Source organism: Thunnus albacares, chromosome 15, assembly GCF_914725855.1.
Source record: "Thunnus albacares chromosome 15, fThuAlb1.1, whole genome shotgun sequence".
Taxonomy (NCBI): Eukaryota; Metazoa; Chordata; class Actinopteri; order Scombriformes; family Scombridae; genus Thunnus; species Thunnus albacares.
The window spans coordinates 17,068,540-17,093,619 of record NC_058120.1 but is presented as its reverse complement, the minus strand read 5'-3'; the positions used below and the strand labels follow the sequence as shown (position 1 = coordinate 17,093,619).

General features: G+C 41.7%; 1 protein-coding gene across 5 annotated transcripts in view; it reads left to right on the top strand.

Annotated features, from left to right (window-relative positions):
- Positions 1–25,080, top strand: part of qkia (QKI, KH domain containing, RNA binding a) — an 84,359-nt gene that overhangs the window by 23,172 nt on the left and 36,107 nt on the right. For all 5 annotated transcript variants that reach the window (XM_044373992.1, XM_044373995.1, XM_044373993.1 and 2 more), the window contains exons 2-3: positions 4,324–4,466; positions 17,444–17,560. In XM_044373992.1, coding sequence (XP_044229927.1) covers positions 4,324–4,466; positions 17,444–17,560 — 260 coding nt within the window. The remainder of the gene's footprint in view (positions 1–4,323; positions 4,467–17,443; positions 17,561–25,080) is intronic.

Here is a 25,080-nt window from a genome sequence, read left to right as displayed (position 1 = left end):
CCGTTGCCCTCCCTGTCTCTGTCTCTCTCTCATATCTCGTTGCTCTGTCTTTGATCTCCCCTCCCCTCCACTCCATTCCCCAAGTTTGCCCTCACACTGTGTTTACATTCATTAGATCATGTTAGATCAGAGGGGCTGATGCATTAGAAAATATTCCTACCTCATTTGGCTATTCTTTCGTCTCATGCCTTTTCCGTCCTCATTTCAACCTCTCCTGAACTGTTTCCCTTGATGCTGCCAGTGTTGCTTCTATGTGATCATGTTTTTGGTGTCAGGCTGGATAAATAAATGAAAACCCTCCGTATTTCATGGTGCTAAGTTCACAATAGCTGACTCAAATATCAAAGTGTCAAATATCACTCGTTCAGATGAGTAGATACATTTAATGCACTTGTTTTTCCCTTTTTTCTTTTTATGTTTTCCTTTTATCCTCTCCTCTCTTTTGCACATGCTCACACTTTTTGGACTATTTTTGTAGCCTGACTCTCCAGGCTGGCTTTAGGTTTACTGAGCCCTAACAAGGTGTCATGGTCTCTGTGTGGGTGAAAATGTGATGTTACGCCACTGTTTCCAATGGTGACTTTTGGTATGGCTGGGATAGTAAGCCTGCTAAAGAACCAATCATTGCACACATTTCATATTGCTTATATGAATGAAATGTAATTGTAACAAAAAAAACAAAAGCGCTATGCTAGAGACTTGAAATTTTTGAAAGCTAGAGTCATTTATGATGTCTTAGTCCTATCATTTAGCCTTTAATATTCACTTGGTCATATTTACACCATTATAATACCCCATATTCAGGCGTCCTCTGAAGATTGTCCAAAAAAAACCCCAAAAAACACAAGGTCCAAGGTTTTTTTTTTTGTTTTTTTTTTAATAATAAATATTAAAACTACTTTTTTTTTTTTTTTTTAAAGTCACGAATGAACCACACTCATCATCCATCCAACAAACCACTCTTTGATTCTTGGTTCTCAACTCAAAATTTCATCATTCAGTCCACTGCCTCTTAAACCCCTGTACCTGCCTTTCTCCTGGTCCCCACAATCTTTTCTTTGAGTACTCATCTCTCCCCTATTGCCAAGATCACCGAGAAGATGAGCAGAAATCTTCTTTTTACTTGAGCTTAAAAAGGGGAAGATGGATCTGCAGCCACAGACTGACATTTTCTTTTTCCACTGCACATTTGAAAAGGCAGACATTTGGAGAAACAAAAGAAAAGGATAAAATGAAATGTGTTTTTAACTTGTATTGAGGTAGAAAAGAGCAGTGTGAGTCGAGATGAATACATCTGCACTCTACCCTCCAACCACTCTCAAGGTCGATTTTTGTTTCTTCCTGACAGATGTCTGGGTTAAAAACAAAAACTAAACAGAGATATTATAATCTCTTCCTGTGCGTCTGTTGTTTGTTTGAATGTGTATGTGTGTGTATGTGCAGCCCCCCGCAGGTAAATAGATAACTCTGACAGGAAAGTGCTCTGTGTGTGTGTGTGTGTGTGTGTGTGTGTGTGTGTGTGTGTGTGTGTGTGTGTGTGTCTGGTTTGCTGAGTCAGGTTGTGGATGACACACTGGCACTGAGCTGAGATGGCTGGAGGGGAATAACAGGGGATCTGTCACTGCCCAGACATTTCTGTTAGAGCTGTTAAACACACATATACTCCAAATCTTTGCTATCTAATGCTAAAGTTCTCACTTGATGTCCTACCCTTCTTACTTCAACTGATTGTCTTCTTTTATTCTCTCTTGTCTGTTCTTTCCAAGATAGTAATTCTCAGTCCTCCCTCCTTTGTGTCTTTCTTACAAAATCAGCCTTTTCTGCCGGGGTGGACAGCTAAACAAATGATTTTGTCGGTCGCGCAAGGCAGGTGGTAATTTTTAGGTGAGCGCAGCGCTTCAGAAAAGAGTTGCTGCGCTGAAATTAGAGGTTGTCAAATGCAGCACGTCTCCACTGATGGCCCAGCACGGCCCCCTTATGTTAATGTGGCATTTCAGCAAGGGGAATTAGAAGGAGGAGGGGTTCTGCTGGTGGTTGTTGGGTAGCATTGTCGCATGTGCACACTTCTTTTTTTTGTATTCTCTTGTTTTCTGAAGGACAAATGTTCTCGGATGCATTGGACTTTGTATATAGTATAAAGTATATTTGCTTAAGCTATGTGCAGAGAGCTAATTTTCTAACCTACAGAACATTGACTCCTCTTGCTTGTCATTGATGGCTCCTACACACATGTGTTAAACATACATTAAATAGCTCTTGTTTGTTTATTAATGTTATCTTTAAAGAGACAGACAAAGCTAGTAATGTATTAAGGTTCACAGCAAGTCGTGCATTGCATTTTATAGTATGTAATTTGGTTTCTCTCAAGAAAGACTAGCAATGAGGGATCAGGCTACGGATGGATTTTCTTATTGGCAGTTACAGAGATTAAACTTATGACCCTGTGGATACAATACTGACTCTTTAACCAGTAAGCCATCCTTTTCAGGTTTTTATGGACTTGAGGGTTCATTTGGACACACAACACATTTGGTTGTTATTAACTGTCCTGTTCTCCAGTATTCCCATACTCCCTGCCTCATGCTGTCCTGATCTCCTCCCTGTATGAAGTGTCACTGCCAAGCCCTTCTATTCATACACAAAGCCTGGATGTGGCCTGAAGCTGCTGCTGTTGGTTAAGGCTGATGTAATCTGTGTTCTGGGCTAGATACCGTAAGGATGAATTCATCTTTAGGGAGGACTTTAGGGAGTATCTGTGTGGACGTCAGAGTGGTGAGCTCATGTGGTTTGGAGAGGAATCGCTCTGGGCCGAGCCTTCTGCCTTGTTTGTAGGATTCCAACGTGTCCACAGGTGTTGTCCACACAGCTGCAGGCCAGATGTTTGTGTGTATGCTCGTCTTTGTCCGTGAGCCCATCAATCACACATCTGTCACTCTGCCATCAGTGGTATCCAGAGAAAACAACTCAGCTCAACAGGACGTCTTCTTAAACTGATTCCACAGCTAAATTCACGGGTTCTTCTGGGGTGATAGTCTTCTGTAATTTGTAAAAGTGTATAAATATTTTATGACAAATACAAGGCCTATGCTAAAGCCTAATTATGAGTCCAAATTTGTTTCCGTGTAAGGGTACGGCTTGGAGGTCAGGCATGCTTTACTAAGGGCATCTATAGTTGAGTGTCATGTTCCTCTGCTGGAGTTTAATATAGAGCTCCCAACTGCTCGAAAACCTCAAGAGAGATTGAAATAGTGCCTAACTCCCACCCCCACTCCATACACATCATTCCTCTAGGCCTCTCCAGCCTTACGATTTTCTTTCAGCAGTTATATGATTAAAATTATAATTCAGTGTTTGTAGATACCTCTTTTTGGATCATGTTTTTCTTACCCTTTACCACTGATAAGCTTTTCGGTTCAGAGATGACTGTTTTTATATAGGGATCGCAAACGTAGGAAGTTAGAAAGTGTGACCAAAGTGTCTGTCCTCTGTTAATTGGTGTTACAACTGCAGCCGTTGATCCTCATCCAACTATGACACACTTCACACGTATACACACACAGACACACCGGATGGGCAGGATAAATTAATACTTTTTTTTTTCAACCCCCGTACCACGGCATTTCCCTGGTGTGTGAATTTGTGTGAGCTACAGAAGCAGTCAAAGTGAGATTGCGTGTGATTTGGAGGTGACCAGGTGTATGTGAGAGCTGGAGCGGAAGCCTCCGTTGGCCGCGTGTGTCTGTGAGTGAGAGAGAGGTCCATTAGTTTTATCTGACAGAGGGATCAGATCTGAAGGCATATACCTGAGCCGGAGCAATTCTCCACGTCTCATCTCCCCACCTGCCCAGCCGCTCGTACAGGCTGCTCTATTAGAGAATTGCCACTGGGGAGTACCAGGCAGAAAGGAAAGACGGTGGCCTTAACCCCTCACTAATGCAGCGCTTAACTTTTGTCTCTAACGTGTAGAAAAACTAACACACATTCACAGTTTGTAGTGAGAGTAGTTAATTCTGAAAAATTGCGAGCTGTCACACGTTTTTACACTTAGAGGATAGGGTTTTTTTTGTGTTTGTTTTTGAGAAGCAATCACCAAAGTTATCTCATTGTCTTTCCATGAAAACAAACAATACTCAAGGCAGTTGGCAAATTTCTGTTGTTTTTTTTCTTTTTTTACAACAAAGATTTATATGCTACATTAAGCCTTTGCCCAGAAGTCAAAACATCCATATAACAGTGATATATCAAATACAAAGTAAAAAATATAACATTGTACACTTGTTTTTCAGTTACTCACCACAGTGTGCATATTTTGTGTGTTTTCAGAGATCAACAGAGTGCGTAAAGACATGTACAGCGACACAGTGAATGGCCTTGTGGACAGACACCCACTGGAGCTGCCTGACGCAATGGGACCCATCGTCCACCTGCAGGAAAAACTGTTTGTGCCTGTCAAAGAGTACCCCGACGTAAGTAGACGTTTACACATCTCACACTATGGGAGCTATCCATTAAGCAGTAACTAGCCGGTTAATTTTTAAGAAAAGTTGTGATGTAGCTTTTGTTTGTGAGAGCTGTCCAGCAGTCAGTCAGAGCTTGCTTGATTTTTGCTCATCCTTCTTCTCCTCAAAGTGTTTTTCAATGTGTTTAGTCACAGTAGCTCTTGATGGCAAAGCATACTTGGGCTTGAGGTATGAATATAAATAATACTACGAATATTAGGCGACCCTGATTATAAGATGACCCCCCCTTTTGCAACAGCTGTTTTTGGAAAAATAACGTTACTTTTTGAAATTAACTTACATCATAGTATAGTTACATACTTGTACACTCTGCTGCCAGGCTCTTGGAAGTGGTCAGAAATTTTCTCCAGCAGTTAGCAATTATAAGCCTGCCTGTTTGTCTTTTTGAGCTCCTTCTCATCTGTGACAGTGGTATTTGGCAGCTTGACATATTCCGTTTCTGCAGTACAGACGTCGCAAAATGCTTTGGACTCATTTTCACTCATCATGAATTTATTTCCTCTGTGGCAGGGAATACACGTTATATGAGCCTTCAGAAGCTCCTGCAGGTTAAACTGGACTAACGCAACACTTTTAGTGCGGACTGGCTCTAACACACTCACTATAAACAGACTTTAAGACATATTTAAGACACTCGCTAGCCTAGCAACATTAAGGCTACAAACAACCCATAATCCAACACTCCGTGTAGGAGTCGGTTTTACTCCGCTGCTTTATCCAATTCAAGAAGAATATCTGATGCTGTGAACATGTAATTGTCTAGCTGTTAGCAGAGTTTGTATGCAAATTAACCTATAGGCTGACATGCGTATCTGGTCAAAAATATTCTCTGTGGTTAACCGTTGACATCCTTAATAGGATCAAGATATTGTTGGTTCGACAGCTTTATCAGCAGCTGTAATAGATTCAAAATTCTTATAGCTGTGGACAAGTAGTCAGTCCTTTTGCCTTAGGCCATATGTCTTTGTAATGTGTCATCACTGGAATGACATCTGCCAATACTTCAGCAATCTGTCAGCGCTGAGGACATACCCATTGTTTCTTTATCATTCTTCCTTTTCTACATCTGTACCCCCTGTTTATTGCTTTCCTCATGCAGTCCATTTGTAGTTGATTTCTTTCTTTCACTTTTTGCTCCATTTGTCCCTTCTTCTTTTTTTATGATTGGTAAATGCAGAGCTCTTAACTTTACTGTAACTATCCTGAATGTTTTGCAGGTTTCTTTAGTAATAGCTGCTCAACTTATAGCACGTGCACCAAGTTTTTCATGTGCTACCGCTAAAGCTATATCAGATGGCAGTCTAAATTGGTCCTGGTCTCAGAAAAACGGCATGCTGGGGTGTTTATGGGCTAACTCAGCGGTAGATCTCTGAGAGGGAGAGGAGGAGGGGATCGAGAGGAGGAGCAAAAGAAAAAGTAACTTGCCGTTCCATAAATATTCTGATGAAGGCAATGGAAATATTTTGGACTTACCACTTACATTGGTTAGAGTGGTCATGAAGACAGCACTTCTTGGATGCACAGTCATAGCTGGGAGACAGTAATGCATGGTGGAACTCTTACGGTGGTTGTAGAGATGAGGAAGGTGAACGATGAAGAGGCAAGAGTGTGTGTGTGTGTGTGTGTGTGTGAGGTTTTGACTACAGTTGATGTCACCTCCCTGTCCTCATGGTAATCTTTGGCACACACATGAAGCACACACGAATGGTTGCATCACGTCTTGAGGGACAACGTTTCTCTTCGTAATCCCAGCAGCTTGCACTGAGAAAATGAATGGAGGGAGGTGACGAAGGATAAGAAACACCGAAGAGCAGGGCGCGACCCAGCCAGGCGTGGATTGCATTTTCCCCCTGACAGAATTGATAAAGAGCACCGGGGAATGGTTTGGATCAGCTTAGCTCTAGCTGACCCTCAGACCCTTCAGTCCTAGCCTCAGACAGCAAGCTAAATCAACCAACCCTATCCTAGTCTTTTACCTGTCATCTCTAGCACTTGGACCTCAGGTCCTTGGACTGTCCCCAATTAGCTGCATAGAGCATTTATGTAATTTATGAGAAACAAATGCCAGTGTGACCTTTACAAATATACCTTTGTCACAGTTTAGGTCAAAATATGATTAGTTCATACATACATTACATTACACCTGCAGTGCGGAACTTTTGTCTCCCCCTTCTGGCAGTGAGATTAATAACACAAACACTGTTGATGCGTGTTTATGACGTATGCCTACAGGTGAGCTCGCCATAGGCTCTGCCATACTCCTAGCTGCTGTAGCCTCACTACTGTTGCTCCCCCCTTCAGCTCTGGCAAACCAATCATTGCTGGTTGACATAAAACACATCACTACTAGTGTGCCAGCATGGGAAAGTTGCCACAGACACCAGATTTAAAAACTCTGATATACTGCGAAATACAGAGAGATTTACCTGGTGATGATGGGTTTAATCAGCTTTGTGTGAACTTGTTTGGCAAGGGCTTGAATGTAACGGATGTTAATTTATATGTAAAAGTCCCACACTCCAGCTTTAACATATTGTACATGATAAGAATAATAATCACTAATATCCTATTAAGAAAGTATGTATATGTGGTAGGACTGACCCAGCCTGGTTGATGGATCAGTTTGTTGATATGCAGTTGTATGGTCTGGATTTTAATCGGTCAGCAAATTACTAAAATTTAAGGACATTTCTGATACTGTGTTGTTCTTACTAGAATCCTCTTTTCTCTGTAGACCATCAATATTTAAAGATATACGGCCAAAACATCTTATCTGTTATGTTGTGGGATCCCCTGTAGTCATGTTTTTCCTCACTACTGACATCATTGTATAGTGTGTGAGTGAGTGTTCGTGGGTGGGTTTTGTGCAAACGCTGTAAATGGCCATGTACATTTTAGAGAAGAGTGAGGGAGGTCTGTGAAAATGTGGAGCAGAGCGTGCCACCTGTGGCTTTGAGGAAGCCAGTTGAATGACTCTCACACACAGACACACAGAGACAGACACACAGAGACACACACAAACTATTAAAAGTGTGGCATCCTCGGATGACCCTCTCGTTCCCTTTGCTGGTTGTGCTATGCTGCTCTGCCCAGAGCAGAGCTGTAACTCAGCATTGTGTTTACGAGCTGCCGGGAAAGCTACTAAATTAATTAGGCTTCCCCCTGGTGGCCGAGATGACTCACTGATGACCTTAGCAAACACATTAATACACACACTAACAAGCACACAAACATATGTGAGCACAGACAAACACAGAAACATAGTGATGCAGAAATGACACGTATTTCACTTGGACATTTTTTCACTCTATTTTGGTACACACATGCACACTCCTTCCACCAAGTGTGGTCATTAAGTCTGCTGGAAAAGAGAAAAATGTCAGATAGCTTTGTTATATATAGATGTGATGATTGGAACCAGGGGAAATCAGCAGCAGGTCTAAATGGAATTATTTTCTCCATCCCTACCTCCTCTATTCTTAGAAAATATACCTGCTGGAAAAGGGGTTTGTGTGCAAAAAATGGGTGAACTGGTCACACTAAAAACCTTTTTTGCAGGTGTCTACTAATGTCTAGCTGTCAAAGATGGAGCACAGTAATACTGGGCATTACATCCATCATAATGCACACATACAGAACTGTTGATACTTTAGGCGTAAAATCATATTTTTCCTTAAAAAAGTATGTGAATGCCCATCTTGGGGTTTTATATGATTTGTAAACAGAAGCTGATAAAGTGTGACCTTATGTTAAACTAAATTCCACCTAGGGCCGGGCAATATGGCCAAAAATGTTATCTATGTTATATATTTAATAATGATAATGATGATAATAATAATAATAATAATAATAATAATAATAATAATAATAGAACCCTAAAGAAACCAGAGAGTAATTATGGTTTATAATAAACAGTTATTTATTATATGAACAAATAGGTGACAAATATTTAAACACTGAATAAATAAAATCAAATAATTAATATGATGACAACTGCTGTGTTTCCTATCACATCAAATTTTGATCCCCTATCAATATCATTTTATTGTCCAGCCATAATTCCACCTAAACTGGTCTTGGTACTGGGTACACAGGATGAGCTACACTATCCCTATATCCAGCTTGTTTTTTTTCCAGCAAAGATAAAGTGTGGGTTAGGGGGGTAAGAGGGGAGATGATATAGTATCAGGATGAAAATAGAGAGAGGAAAGAAATGAAGTAAGAGAAGACAAATGTCAATTCCTTTCCGCACTGCCCACTTAAAAATGAGAGGAAACTGTAATGATGATTTTTAGACCGGGGAATATTACCACCCCCCCACCCCTCACATTTCCATCTGATTTCCCAGATTCCTCCCATCAAAAAGGCATATGTGTGTGTGTGTGTGTGTGTGTGTGTGTGTGTGTATCTGGCTTGCTGATGCAATTCTAGGTTCTCCCAAGAAAGCAGGGAATGATGGTCCAATTCTGTGTTTTGTGTTCTTGGCGTCAACTCACCTGCCATGGAAGATTTTTTCATCGTTCATACTATTTCTCCATCTTAAACCTCCTCTCCACACTTGTCATTTCGGGACATCCGCCATCTACTTACCTTCCTCTCAGTTTTAACTTTCATTTAAAGCACGACTCCCACTTACCTACCATATCCTTCGACTTAGGTCACACTCGCTCGATGGGCTTTCTCTGTCTCACCTACATGTCCCCTACTCTGGTTTCACCAGTAGATAATTGGATTGTCCTGGTGCCTGGATGCAGTGCAGCATGTCAATTCTACCAAAATAACTTGCCTTGCCAGCACGCTTCTACTCTAATTCCCTTAAGTGTGTCCCTCTTCTGGCCTGTGTGTACTTGCCTGTGTGCTCCACATCTGTCCGTAAATGTGTTTGTGTCTAGGCCTGTGTCTCTATCATTCTGTCTAACTGCGTGTTTGTCTGCCCACTCCCTCCCCGTTCTTCAAAGTCAGCCATTTCCCGATGTCGTCAGTGGTGCAGAGCGCTGTGAAGCATCACCGTGGTGACTGCATCTTGACTGACAGCTGAGTCGCAGGCTATCTGATAACTTCAACCTTCAATTAAATGCTATCTGTGGCTCCGCTTCTCTCCCCAGCGCACGCTCACACACACATTGATAGGCAGCTGACTGACAGCTCAGCATGTCATTTCCGTTGACCTTCAGGCATCTGATAGGATGTGTGACATGTCTTTTAAGTGTGTCTCTGTCTCCACTTTATTCCCTGTGTATTTGTATTTGCCAACCGTTAAATGCCCAAGTGGTTTGCGGGCAGGTCACTGGGTGGTGAGAATGCATAGGAGTGAATACACACACACACACGTGCACATGGACACTACTTTTGCTGTGCTGACTCTGTGAAATAGGACCCTCGGTTAGACGTAAGCTGTTGAGCAACTGGTAAAGGACTGTCTGAACTTCTCGCGCCAGCTTGAAGAGGTCTGAGAGAAGAGAATGATCACTTATATAAATAGCTCTGCAAAAACTGCAGTGCAATACAGATCTGTTGTTGTTACTGTGTTCCGTTAGTGTTTGTCTTGGGGTTGTCATGGCACTTTAGGTTGTTTACCTCAATAATGGAATCCTTTCAAATCCCCCCTACCACCCAATTTACCCCCTTCCACTCCACCCATTGTCTCCAAACTAAATAATCTCAGAGGAACAGATGTTTGATCCCCCATCTAGTATAAATGTTTTGTTTATTAGTCTTTGTTTTGAAGCCTTTTTTCCCAATTGAACACTGCAAATGACTTTCCTGCTTTAAAAAAAAAAAAAAAAAAAAAAAAAGCCAAGGAGTAGTTGATCAATATTGCTTCTATGCACTCAAAGTAGTTGTCTGAGACAGGAGATTGGTTTCTTTTGTTGTTGTTCATCAGTGTATTAAAGGTAGAAAAAAAGGTTCTCACAAGCCTTGCCTTCTCTGTCAAATTTTTAAACTTAAATTATCTTTATGGAATAAAGAAATAAGCAAAACAGGAAATGAAAATCACAAACACACAAAATGCAGTGCAAACAGAATAATCTGGTTTGCCTTTCAGTGATTTATACATTGATCATATAAAGAAATTTAGGTATTATACTCAACTGTCTACAATAATTGTCAAACAGGTTTTTTCCATGCGTCCTAGCTTTGTCAGGTTTTGGAGAGGGTGGAAAAATTGCCCCATGATGCTTCACTTCCACTGCAAGGCACACAGATATGAGGATACAAAAAAAAATACTCCATGGTGGTTTGGGCAGACAGGATGTCCTGGACCTTTCTGTTTCACTGCAGTAAAATTGCTCGGCCAAATCAGCCGGTTCCCTGCACAGGGAAAGTCATTAAGCTTGTTCCCATGAGGGTGTCATCGCTTATCATGCCAGCTCCTGATATCCTTCTGACCCCCTTAAGTCATTACCAGTCCTGGAAAATGTACCGCCCAACACCTCACCTCACTCTTCTCACTGTGAGAGCAGCGGAGTGGAGGATTTTGATATCTCTAGCTATTCAGCCATGCGTGATGATGATAATTTGATGAACGGATGGTTTTCTAGTTAGCTATTTGATGAGAAGGGTAATTACAATGATAATTTAAACAGAGAGGACTCTATTTGTTGTAGTCAGTTAACACGACGAAGGGCAACAGTGTAAGCTGTTAGATGTGTATTTATAACTACACTAATGCCAATGATTGCTCGAATATTACCAAGTTGCGCTTATATACTGTAAGTGAATGGTCTAGCGCTTCCTTGTCCTGTCCGTCTCTGCAGTAATTACGCTGAGAAGCAGAGGGAGGTGAAAACTGAAGGACAAAGGAAGCAGGTTAACCACACAGGGATCAAAGGCTGCACCACGGACCTCGTGCATGCTGATATAGTAGGCTATATGCCGGCACAAACTAGATCCCACTAATGTCGTTTTTCTTTTCTTTTCCTTTTTTTTGAGACGAACATCAACATCGATGTCTGAGAGTTTAAAAAAATCAGATAATGATTTTCAGTTTCAGCCAATATTGCTTTTTTTACACAAGCACTTAAATGTTTTTAGCAATTATCTTTTACATTAAGTGATTAAAAAATATGACAAAGATATGTATGGAGACCCAGTTCAATATTAAATTAATAAATAGGAATTAACTGATCATATTATAAAGTTACAGACAGAATATGTAATATAACCAAAAAGTTTTGAAATGCTAAACTCATCTTGCTTTTTTTCAGTTTTTTGCATGTTTATTTTTGTTTGATTTTCCAAAGTCTGTTTTTATTTCAGTGTCATTTTTCTGAATGACATCGTGTTTCATAATATCACCTCTCCTTTCTATTTGGCCGTTCATCAAGACAAACATAGGCAGTCATGTCAAAAAGATGACAAAGCATAAGGGAAAAAGCTGATGGCCGCTCAGCCTACGCAAGTGCGACCTCAGTGTTCTGCCTGAACTAACACTATGCTCTATTAAAAGCATTGGGTGTCGGCCAGATGTGACCAATCTAAATTAGATACTGTTTCCCCCACTGTCCATGAAAAGGTTGCGGATAAGTTAGCACAGCATGGCTAGCATTGTGCCACAGTTTTGTGAAAGGGCAGTCTTCTGTCGACTTATGCTGATTAACTAACGCTCAAATGAGCACTGCAGGAGAGACTGAATGTTATTTAGCATCTTCCTACCGATTATGCTTTTCTCCTTCTGCTTCTTGCTTATCTAAAAGTTCACGAACATTGCTCTGCACTTCCTTCACTCACATCTTCCAAACTTTCAGCTGACATCAATCTTTATGCTTTCCATCTCTCCGTCTTCCCTCTTTATTTCCACCCTGCCTGCAACCCCGAAATAAACCCAAACAGAATTATCTAAGGAGCCATGGATTAGGCGCTAAATGCTCAATGTGCTGAGAAGAGAACTTTGAAGTCTATAGGGCTTTCAGGCAAAAATGTCACCATCAGAATCTAACTTAAATTTTCAGTCTTCCTTCACCTCACCTCTTCTGCCCCTCCTTTAGATCAAGCATGCAAACTTTTGTAGGTTTTTGCACCAGTCTGCTCTTTATCTCCACATTCCTTCTGTCCAGTTTGGAAATGGTGTGGAGTTGCTGTGTGTGTGTGTGTGTGTGTATGTGTGTATGTATATGTGTTGGCTGTAGGTATCGGGCCATAAAGCAAGAGTAAGTAAGATGGATTAATTGAATGATGGGACATTTCTGCCCAAAGTTGAATGAGTGATGAGAGGTAGGCAGCCAGTTGGTGGCTTGGGAGTTTGTGTGTAGTCAGAGAGAAACATTGATTTGTGCTGTGGAACACCCATGCACTACGGTGGAATGACGGATATGCAAAAAGAGGAAGGGCAAGATCCTGTGTACTAAGACAAAGCGGAAAGGGAAGCCTGCTCAATTTCCACAAGCTATGAATGGATACGGAAAGGAGGGGAGCAGTAAGAAGGTGTGGAATGAGAAGGGAGGTGATTTTTGGCAATCAAGAGCAGTGTTCAACTCTGCGCCCTCTGTGAAGCCTCCATTTTTTTTGAAGTAAAATGAGACAGAAGGTATCTGAGGTATGAGGAAAGGGGGAGTTTTTCTGTGATAAATGGTTAGCTATCACTGTTTGGTGTGAGCGGTTTCACAAGGACACTTTGTAACATCAGGGGAGGGTTCAAGTGAGTGAGAGGAGGAGTGAAAAGATAGAAAGCAGGAGAGAGATGGCAGTGCCTGGTGTGACCGTAGATTCCACCTCGCTTTGATACATTACACGGAATGAACCGTTCCTCATTTCCATAAGCCCAGTGAGGCCGCCTAATAAGTGATTGGTATTCTCCTCCCGGCCTGGCCCTGCTCTTCGATAAGCCCTGCGTGCGCACAGCCAGAGCCCTCAGCATGATCTCATTTCCTGTCTCCCCACCACCACAAACAAACACCGTCAAAGGAACAATTGTTCTGCTTCTTTGAGCATTGTTGGTGGAACCGCTGTTGTTTCATAGCCGTTCCAACAAAAACAAACCGCAAAACACGCGCACACAAACCCATGTGACGATCAGCTCCGAGTACCTTGGGTGTCTGCAAGAGTTCATACTGTACATTGTGGTTTCACACAAACCCACTCGTAAACACACAGTGGTAGAGACGTAGATATGTACACATCATAACCCGCCTGTGGAGTAGCGATAACTGGGGCTAAACAAAGGCCCTTTAATGTCAGTATAAGCCCTTGTCCTAAAGGGGGCTTTGTGTGCATTTGTAAGTGTGTGTGTCTGTCTGTCATTCTGTATTTGCTCTGAAACTATGTTTGTATACATACTGTATGTGTCTCTCTGTATTTTTGTGTTTGAACTCGGAGAAAACCGAGATAAAATGAGACTGAAACGGGAGAGAGTTGTCCACCAAAGGTCCCAGTGCTTCTAATCTTGTAATGCTGTAAACGAGCAGATGAAATAGGAGAGTGCAACAAAGATACAAAAAGAAAAAGACACTGCTGGGAGTTTCCAAGTCAGCAAAATGCATGGTTTATGCATATATTCTGTTCAGCAGATGGATGTTGACAGGGGTGCTTGATTAAACAGAGCTGGAAGATATACATAGTTTTTTTTTGCAGTTGTTTTGTTCAACCCAGAATGGAATATCGCTTTCTGTGTGTCTCATGGAAGGATCAGGGAGCAACAGAGAAAATTTAATGATTGATTATAATCATCACAATTTTACTTGGACACCTTTTTTGTAATTGTGTTCAAATTTCCAGACTTTTGACAATACATAATCAGTACATTTCCTTGTCAATAGCGACTGCTTCTAGGGTTCATGAAGAGTGCAAAGCTTTGGCAATCAGCCAAAAAGCTATGGCAGGTCACAGACATTATATTTTTTAAGTCTGCAAATGAGTTTTTTTTTTTAGTAGATGCAGAGGAGGCTAGATAGTGTAGCAAGAGGTGAAGAGCAGATGGTGTATTTGGCAGCGAGGACACTGTATCCATCCTACTCCTCTGGCTGTACTGAGTGGAGTTCCTGGCAGGCTCAATGGCCCTGTACCCTTCTGATAACTTACCCGCTTGGCTCTCCATTGTCTCTACATTCCAGTGGCTTAAAATGGAGGTCGCCTTTTCTAACGGCATATCAACATCCACGAGAAGAATGTCAAACCCTCAAAGCACAGCGGGAAGCCAGGGGAACAGAGACAGGCATCCACAACAGTTAAAACATTTTGCTTTATTCCAACACAGAGATGATTTGGGCTTTTATTTACAGTGGAGTTACACTTTGAATTGCAAGGTTGTAATGGAACGAGGCAGTTTTTACTTTGTTACAGCTCCAGATTGTGGTCACATGCTTTAAACGAGTGATCTGATTGTGTTTTTTGTGTATTTGCCTTTTTAAATTTTCCATGAGTGATGTGTCTGTGTGAATGAAACTTGCGGTGACTGCTTGGCAAGACAAGACGCCTGTTCTGTGCCGTGCCCTGCCCTCCGTGTGTGTGTGTGTGTTTGTGCCTGTCATCGTTAGAAACAGACTTGACACCAGCCACCACCCACAAGTTCTTACTCCATAGGGTAGAGGGGGGGGGGGGTCGCCATAAAATCCGAGCCACACACACGGTCTCATATATAACTGCCTGCTCTATCCCTTTATCCCTGTGCGCCCTTTCAGATGGAATTTAGTAGTTAGTTGGTCTACATCTGGAGTGGGAAAGCTGCGAGGAAGTGGTGGCAGTGGTCTTGCTCATAATGGCTCTCCCACTACTGGAAAAAAACAAGACATTCGTGACTTTTCCCCTCCTCTGCTCTCGTGTCATCATTTCTTTAACCTTTTCTCTCTTTATTTCTCTCAGCTTTCCTCCATCAGGCCCCCTGCTCTCTGTCAAGTGCAATTGTCATCAACATATTCATGTCCACAGAGAACACCTTCGACTGTCAGAGAGAGAGAGAGAGCGCGGTATTAGCAACAAAGTGAGAGAAGGGCAGAGAATGAAATATTAAAGCGCTCTTTCTGTATCATTTTGGGAATTTCCGTGAAGCGACCACCTCTGGTTTTGAATGAGATATACCTTTTTCCCTTCTTTAATCTTGACATCTAGGACTTGCTCTGCAATTCATATATGTATTTAATATATTCATGGTCTGTAAATCTGATGGGAGTTAAGACTGATGGAGGATGGTATAGAACTGTCTCATGCCCTATCTACACTAAAACCTACATATAAATTCAGAAACCCTTTTTTAAACCTTGTAGGTGTATCTTGTGTAAATTTTGTGTTTTAGCATTTTTTATGGTGCTGCAATTACTGGCAGGGTCAGCCATATAACTCCTCCCTGAATGTTGTCACTGTAGCTTTGGTATAAAGGGTTAGAGGGGGAGTGTGTGTGTGCGCGCATGTGTAGCATCAGACCACCATAATGCCCAAAGCTCGGGGTTCACCCTTGTCTGTAGCGTGTACTGTGATGCAGATAGACAGCTCTCTCCTGTGTTCCTTGAGGCTTTGTGTGTTTTCGTGTCTGTGTTCGTACGAGTCAAAAGCAGGCCAGTGTGCATCGTTGGTGGCTGACCTCTGAGGACAGGTGCCCCCTACATCCTTCAGCGGGTGCGCACACTCTCACAAATAGCCCCTGCACCGGTTTCCTTGATTAGAGTTAACCAAACAGACAGTCCCCTTGTGACAAAAGAAACACACCCGTAAAGGCTGTGTAGCTGCATGCTATGATCATCCGCAGGGACTCCAGCATCTCTACAGCCACAGGGTGTGTCTTTCCTGCTAGAGACGGGCTTCGGATGCAGGCGAGCCCAGTGACAGGGACAAGGAAAACAACAGCCTGGAGTTATTGACTGTCTTCACCAGTGTTTGTTCACGTAGTTTAGGGGAACTACACTAACATCGCATTAAATTTGTAATCCCTCTGTAATTAAATGTGACTTCTCTGATGGCCTTTTGGATTTTTCAGAGGCACTTGTGCAGTGGAGTGCGTAAGCAGATGTGACTGCGTTTTAAGAATTTTATGCAGCGTTGTCACGGCTCATTGTAATAACTCAAGAGATGAACAGTTGTGCCTGTGATTGTTAAGGAAGGTTTACACTATGCCAGTGAGTATTTGAATATTTCAGGTTTGGGAATTTTGCCCGAGTAAATATAGTGTCAATAGTGTCAGAGATCACGTACCCATCATGCTCTCCACCAGTCGCTGTTTGAACACGGGTGGTTTGTTTCCCTCTTTATGCGTCACTGTGCTCCCCCTCTCCCCAATTCTCCTCCTTCCCTTCTGTTTTTATTTTGGCTGGAAATTGTGTTGGATTATTTCAACACATTTTCCCTTTATCCCGTTGGAAGCCAGTTTCAAGTGGAGAGGATTACGTTGGTAAATACGTTTCCTTTTGGTACAAAGCTACAAAGCCACTCACAAGTGAAAGGGGGCCTTGATAAGAAAATTGTGTCAAGCACACAACCTCACCTCTCAACACCCTTCATACTCATATTTTCCCCTTGATATACTCTTTTTTTTCTTGATATTTTTTTCTAACACACTATGCTCTCCTGCAGTTTTTCCACCATGGTGAGGAGAAAAAAAACCTATGTAGTTAATTAGCAATGCTGTAGGTTACATGTCTGAAAAGTGGCATAGGGGAAAGACCATGGCTGGCGGGGGGTCACCATCTCTTTGTCCTGGAAAGATGGAAAGTGATGCGGAGATGTAGTAGATCTGTTATGGTGTGTGTGTGTGTGTGTGGTTGTGGAGGTAGAGACGTGATATTTAGCAAAGCTAATGTCATGTTTCCTAGAACCTCTTGGACAATAGTCTGTATAGTGTTTGTGGAACCTGACAATCTATAAATTCAGACCTTGTCGTTGCTCATTCATCATTTTCCAGTGTGGTCCTAAGATGTGAAACATTCTTCTCTGTTAAGGAGATTTAAACGTATTCACCTTTTAAACTCACCGTTTTCCTTCTCTCTCTGTATCTGCAGTATAACTTTGTGGGGAGAATCCTTGGCCCTCGGGGACTCACAGCCAAACAGTTGGAAGCAGAGACGGGATGCAAAATCATGGTGCGAGGCAAGAGCTCCATGAGAGACAAAAAGAAGGTAAGCTCATCAGTTCAGCAGTGTACTCGGTGTGTTTTATGCATTTCATTTTTTGATGACAGTATCACTCAGTAATTCTATTCACTCAAATAGAAACAAAAACCAAACCAGGACACACCCTAAAGTTCACCTCTCGCCCACTTGGTTCTCCAATAGAATTTGGCTTCTGTCTTTGAGATATTACACAATAATGTGATCTTCCTGGAACCGCTGTCGCACAAAACATCCCACTAGCTCTGTAGAAACATGAGGCGGAAACACGCGCATTCCGACATCCGATCTGTTTGCAAAACGCTGCGCAGTGGAAAGTACAGAAGGCAGTAGTAAAGCAGACTGCCAAGGCCAGGGGCAGCCTCTATTTCTGGACCCACTGAGCTGAGATTGGAGACATAAAAGGCTAATGTTGTGTGTGTATGTATCCTGAGATCCTAGAGGTGAACTTTTTGCGTTATTTTATTGCAAATTCTGTATTTACGCAGAGCATTTTGGAAATCCAGACTGACTGACCACAAAATAATAATGAAAGTCTGTCAGACTTTTCTCCATTCCCAGGGGGTTTCAAAGTGTGATAGATCAGGTCTGGTGATGCTTTTAAAAGCTGCTGTGAGGATAAACTGACAGTTTTGAAATTTATGGTATTGCAAGAATCTATGCCTTTGTGTCCATGGTCCTCAAACACTGCTATAATGGCTGCGTGTAGGCATTTATTCTTCTTCATTAGGTGACACTTTTCAGTGTCACGCTCCTCTTCATCGTTATCTTTTTTCTTTTGCCTGTTCCTTCCAGTTGCTCTGATTTGCCAGGCAGTGGTGCTGTATTACAGTGCTTTTACCTAAATCAGAAGAAGTGTGTTTCATCCCTCTTGGTATGGGAATCACCTTCTCTACACACACACACAAACTCACACAGTCCACAGCGCATTGTAACACAAACGTACACACAGATGTAAACAAATTTTAAGCTGAGTCATAATCTTAAAAGCCAGTTTGCTGCAGTGCCAACATTTTCCTCCCTTGTTCTTTTTTTTTCACGGCTCACCCATTCGTATTTTAATTTCTATCTCTTCTTCTCATTTCTCTCGGAGTGTGTTCATTATCACAGAACAAGATGAAGACACTCTGCTATGGTTCTTTCTTTGGAATTAGATCCACAAGTAGTTGAACGGGAGTGAACACGCTCAAGCATGTGCAAACACACTCGCACACAATTTTAGAAGTTCGTCTTACCTATTTACATAAATTTATGATTACCTTCATAAGCTCTTATTATCTTAAAACTTAATGACGTGTGCTAGTTTGTTTTTCTGTGTGGCGCTGTGACGGGAACTATCAAAGGCTCTGTGCAATCGCAGCACTAAAAAGGCCCAATACTGTTAAAACATTTATACAAAAATACAGACAAACAGTAATTTCTTTGCTCAGTGTTTTGACATGGAATTAAATTTGGGAATAACCCCTAATGTTTTAAATATTTCATAGATAGTCCTGGCTGCAACTGCAGTGGTTGTTTATAGCAGGTATAAAGTTTAGTACTGGAAAGATGTAAAGGCAGCAGACTTGATTTTTTTTTTTTTTTATACATCTACATTCATAACTATGTTAGTTCTCTGTCAGGTTTCTACACAAGGCTTTATATTCTTGATTGCTTTCCATTCAAATTACGTTTTCCTTCCTCGTTGCCTGTCTGTCCCTTTTAGAGTACATTGATGTCTAGTATAGATATATACTGTGAGTTCAGTCAGTTATGGAACTCTAGTGTGCTGTGCTATGCTATGCTATGCTATGCTGTGCTGTGCTGTGCTGTGCTATGCTGTGGAAAGGTTGTTATGAGTGGGTCCGCGATACACAGTCATGTCAATGGTTTTACACTGTTCCAATGATCTAAAAGTGGCTGTATTAAGACTTTTGTGAGACCTTCAGGTTACACACTATGTGTTTTGGTGAGTCACACTCATTGTAAACATAACTTTTTTTGTGTTCACAAGAAAACTCCACAGGGCATCTTAAGCTGGAGAAAAGATAATGAAACAAGACTAATACTTTGTCTACCCAGAAAGCATTTCAGCTTTTCAGTTGTCCATCTCATGCGAGTCTGACAGAATAGATTTGCTCCTTTTTTTAAATCAATACAACTGTTTACACAGGCTGCATATCGGCTCACGTTTCATTGACACTTTACACGTGTAAACATGACCCAAAGTGTATTTTTCCGCCTTAAGTCTATTTTCTTCTTTCTCATGTGCGTAACGACAGTGATTGTGTTTTGGGCCCTGAGCGCTGCCAAACGTGGGTGACCCACATTCAGTACTGTGCCTGAATGCCTCCTTTTGAAGACACAGACTGAAGACTGAAGCTGCTGCTGCTCTGCATGCTGCTTTTGTTACGCAGGCTGTGTAGACACTGTAAGAGTCTACAGGCACAGCTACAGTAGCTCTGTGAGGTTGTACTTATGTGCAGTGGTGCTTTGAGTTAAATGCTTACATCAGCATGCTAACATGCCCACAATAATAATGCTAGCATGTTGATATTTAGCAGTATAATGTTTACTACGTTCACCATCTGATGACCTAATGATGGCAGTAGATGAACGGTCAGATCATCATTCTTATTACAATCTATCCTCTGAGGAACATGATTGTCTCCACCAAATTTCACATGGATCCATCCAATGGCTGTGAAAATATTTCAATAAAAAACATGTCAACCTCATGGTGGCGTGAGTGGAAAAATCAAGGGATCACCAAAGTCATTAGGATACATTTTCTGTGAACCATGAATGTCTGTTTTGTACCAGTCCATCTAGTAGATGTTGAGATATTTCACTGTATAAGTTAAATCTTTGACATGCTGGCGACAGTAGTAGAAAATTCAGAGGAGTACTATAGTCATTAAAATGCATCCTGCAGAGATCTTAAATATCTGTGGAAAATTCCATGGCAATCCATCTAATAGTTGTTGAGAACGAAAAAAAAACACCCAATGGTCTGCCAGTTTTTACATCCCTTGCTGTCTCCACTGTCAGTAAATCACAAGAATCACTCGCAGGTTAGCTCACTGTATCCCAAAAGCTTCTTGGTGGTCCAGGTGTGTCATAACTGTGGCTCAGCCCCAGACAAAGCCACGGCCTTTGCCTCCAGTCGCTGCATCCTCAACCTCAGTATTTTCAGCTTGATACTCTGTGGCAGCAGAGGAAGCCGTGGCAGCAGCTTAGCCAGTGTGTTTATTCAGGATCCATTAGCAGCAGCGTTTTTATGCTCTCAATAATTCAGCTGGTTGCTCCCTCCTGGGCCGCACTGCCTGACGGGGAGCCGGCTCACTGGAGCTACGCAGTGGGAGAGAGTCGAGCGGAGAGGGAGAGAGAAGCAGAGTGATATGAAGAACAATGGCAAGAGAAGAAAAGCAGCTCGAATAGAAAATAAGGAGGAAGGAAACAGGTGAAGGGAGAAATGTGGTAACGCTCATGATTAGGGATGTCCCACTTTTTTTTTTCCAGTTGACCTTTTTTTTTTCACTCTGGGGTTTTCTGTCCATATTCAAAGATAAATGCAAAGTTGTTGTTGAATAACAAATTTATCTCAATAGCTACTAAAAGGCTATTTAGCTTAGAATATGGTGTTGGGGGCAAACCGTATGTTTGATAATTATTATTAATTTTATTTGGCAGTCATATTCACAATATGAAAATGGTGAAATCACTAAACCCACATGTGTATGTGTGTGGGCTGGACTTGATGTTTACCTTTTTAAATAGGAGGAGATAAGAGAGACTAACACAGGATAATAACCTGTCCCCAGACTGCACTTCACACTCTGATAAAGTGCAAGTATATTCCTATAAGTTCTGAGTCTAGAGACTTTTGAATCTCCTTTTTTGACACATTTGTTCAGACAGGATGGATCACACACTAATTCCATAGAGAGCACTTCTTTTTAAGGTGTTTATGACTACGCTGCACTCGCCCTCCTTCCCAGTCTGTTGTATTTGGGGGCTTATTCTTAGTTTGTTGTTAAATCTTGTCAAGTCTTTAGTTGCTGCCCAAAGGTATGAAGCTTGTATGCCATGTCTTTTTTTTGATGATTATTGTATAAACAGTGAGAGGGAAAAAGGATTCCTCCTGGAGCCTTATTCCTATCAAACCTTCATCTAATGTGGCAGCTTAGGTCTCTCTGGTTTTCACTCTTACAGTCATTCTTAATGCAAAACAACAGCAGGAACAATGGCAATTAAATTACAGGTATGTTCCATCGACCACTGCACAAGAAGAATAGGGATTTCCGTCCCTTTTTGCGAAAACAACTCCCTAATTCTATTTTGGTTACAACACAGTGTGATATTACAATCAGCATCACAGACAGCTGTTTTAGTTTTAGTTTTAGTTTTAGCCACACTAAGTGTCCTTTCAGACTTGCACTTTGAGAATTGCTCAATATCAAATTTATGTTCTCTGATTTGTTTTTGTTGGTTTGGTTGTCTTTTTTGCTGATTGCGCTGACACATAATTGCTAAAATTGTGGTATCAGCACAGGCACTGGCAGCACTGATTAGGCCCCAGGCTTGGACTTTTAACTTTTGCCAGCCAGTAGACAATGCCACGGCACAGCCTCCCCATTTCGTTGCTTAAGAACTAATGTGAGACATTGACAATCAATATGTTGGACTTGATTGGCCTGTTGGCACTGCAGCAGGCCCGCTTGTTTTGTGTAAAGGTTAAGCTGAAGCTTTTCTCATCTCTTGGTTTTTGATTACAGTGCAGCTGAAAGCTTGTCTCTGCTTTATTAAGAGTTACAGTGAGTTATTATGTTGATGAAAAAAGAAGAGCAATGTCAAGGTATTACTTTGTGTTCCTCAAGAGCTGTTGGCTCTGAAATATGTTTTACTGGAGCTTTCATTTATATCATACCTAGTAGAAGCTTGTAAAGCTATAGCATGACATCTTTTTCCACACAGAGGAATCCTGAGATTGACCTGTTCAGGATTGCCATCTGTTGCCCTCAACTTTTTTTTATTTAGAGCGTACATTTCAAATTGTGGTATATTTTTAGAAAAAAAAGAAATTGATATTTGATTTTGTCCATATTGCCCTGCCCTATTTCAGTTCATATTTCACTCCATATTTCATTATCAATGCTGGTCCTTCCTCCTCTACAGCCCCGTCTGCCCCCTCATGTCCTTCCATGCCCCTGCACTTCCCTGCTGCACCTGTTTGCCTTGCTGGCATTTAGCCTCAGTTGCATTGACCCCGGTTGAGACGTCATTTTGGATCAAAGGAGAGTGGAAAGGCAGAGTTGAACCAGTGCAACAAGTTTCATTCACAAGTGTTAAAGTGCAACATTGCCAGGACAAAATTGTATCACCACATAGTCCAAAATCCTACTGAGGCAGCAGGGTGATATATTAAGTAACTGACCCTCAGCTACGACAGCAAGGATCGAAGGCTTTGTGTCTGCAAATATGCACCCTGTTATGTGTCCTTGAGCAATGCACTAAATCCCTACCAACTGCGGAGGTGTACCTGACCCTGTCTTACCTCCCTGTGTAAAGGGGTAGGCTGAAAGATGTAGGGGTGTAACGGCATACAAAATTCACCGTTTGGTATGTATCTCGGTTTTGGGGTCACAGTTCGGTATGATTTCGGTACAGCAGGAAAAAAAGAAAGGTAGAAAATAACATTTGGTCTTCCATTCTGAAAAACGTAAACATCCAAGAATAGCTCATTGGTCGTAACTATTACTGAAACAGTTTAGTTGTGCTGCAGTGGAAACTATTACTGAAAGCAGTCAGGACACCTGCTGACGGCTGTTTTATGCTGATTTATGGTCTAAGTGTATATTAAGTAGTTGAAACTAGCTCCACCTCCAGCAGCTACAGCAGTAACATGCTGCTTACACACTGATGTTTCACTATTAATAATCTAACAGTGTCATATATAATAATATATATGATATATGGAAACATTTAAAGCCATTAAAAGTCCATGTAAATGAGAAATGCAACTGCCTTATTTGAGCTGGATTCAGTCTCTTCCTCATGTGTTTGATGTTTGTATTCCTTTTTCTGTGGTATTTTATTTCTAAAACACTAAAACTAAACTGTAACTGGTGGAAAAAAATTGAAAATAGATTTCAATCTCAAGTATCAATCTCAAATAAAAAAAATATCAGTCAGAGGGACCAAACCACTACTTTTACTTTCATGCTTTTTACTACATTTTTCTCTCTCAGAATTGGTTCTTACGACGTCCTGCCTGACCACGACAGAAATCAAATGTTTTTATTGTTGTTCGGAATGGCTTCATTCAAAGGCGAAGTGAAAAGTTGCCTGTCACAGAGAGGGGAGGGGGATGAAGAGACGTAGTATTGTTTCACTATGGAGATGACAGAGCATATTTTAATAATAGTTTTGCACTTGGCTACCTACCTTGGCTAAGCTGGCTAGCATACACGCATGAGCGTGCTATAGCTGGGTGGTGCGCACGTCAGACTAAATGGATTATTAAACTATTTTGACAGTAATTGTTTGGGTCACAGAACATATCCTTCATATGGCTGCATGCACCAAACTGTAACGTCCTTAACGTTACAGCTCAGGTCGAATACATGTACCGTTACAACCCTAGGAAGATAGTATCAACAGCATCAATAAAATGCTAGCTTTAGCTGCCAGCTTGAACTGGCACTTTTTTTTTTTTTTTTTTTACTACAGCCTATGCAAAAATGGAGAGGAGAGGGCCAGAAGAAAAGGACCGTCTATTTCTATAACACTTTTCCATTTGGTGTCATCTATGTTGAGAATTGAGGCCTTAAAGTTTAATGGGCTCAAACTAATGGGTGTGAAAGCCAGCAGGCAAACAGGTGTTGTACAGACGATGTAAGTCAGCCAACATAACCAACTAGCAGTCTTTCTCTTTGATCCTATTCTTAGATGTTGTTTCTAGATGCATCGTCCATGCTATTTATTCATGCTACATATTTTGCCAAACCCGATTAAACTCTGGTATGTAGTTATTGCCATGCCATTTGATGTCAGGCAGCCGGGACATTCTCTTCAAAGGCCTTTCCAGCATTCCCTTCAGCACTTGCCTCACCTCCCCTCTCTTTTCTCACCCACCCACCCTACCTCCCCCTCTTCCCTTCCTCCTGTTTGTCATGCTGTCACTTTCTCTCAGAGGGCACACAGTGACCTTGTTCACAGGCAGTCATGCTGGTGTGAGGTTTGTGGGTGTGCGTGCATGCATGCAAGTGTGTGTGCGCGCACGCGCACTCGGTTCTCTTATCCCAGCTCGCTTTGACTACAATTCTAACCAAATCTAAATCTGCCAGTGTTGGCACACACACATTGTACACACACATGCAGTTACCACTCACAGACGCATGTCATGTGATTGACTAATCTTGTCTGGTTGGGGGATGGGAAGGCGTTGACAAAAGGGTAGAACAGGTCCAACTTGAGCAACAAGCTGTCAATATATACCATGTATGTATTTGTATCTGTTATGTGCTTGCATACGGTGGCAGCCCTCG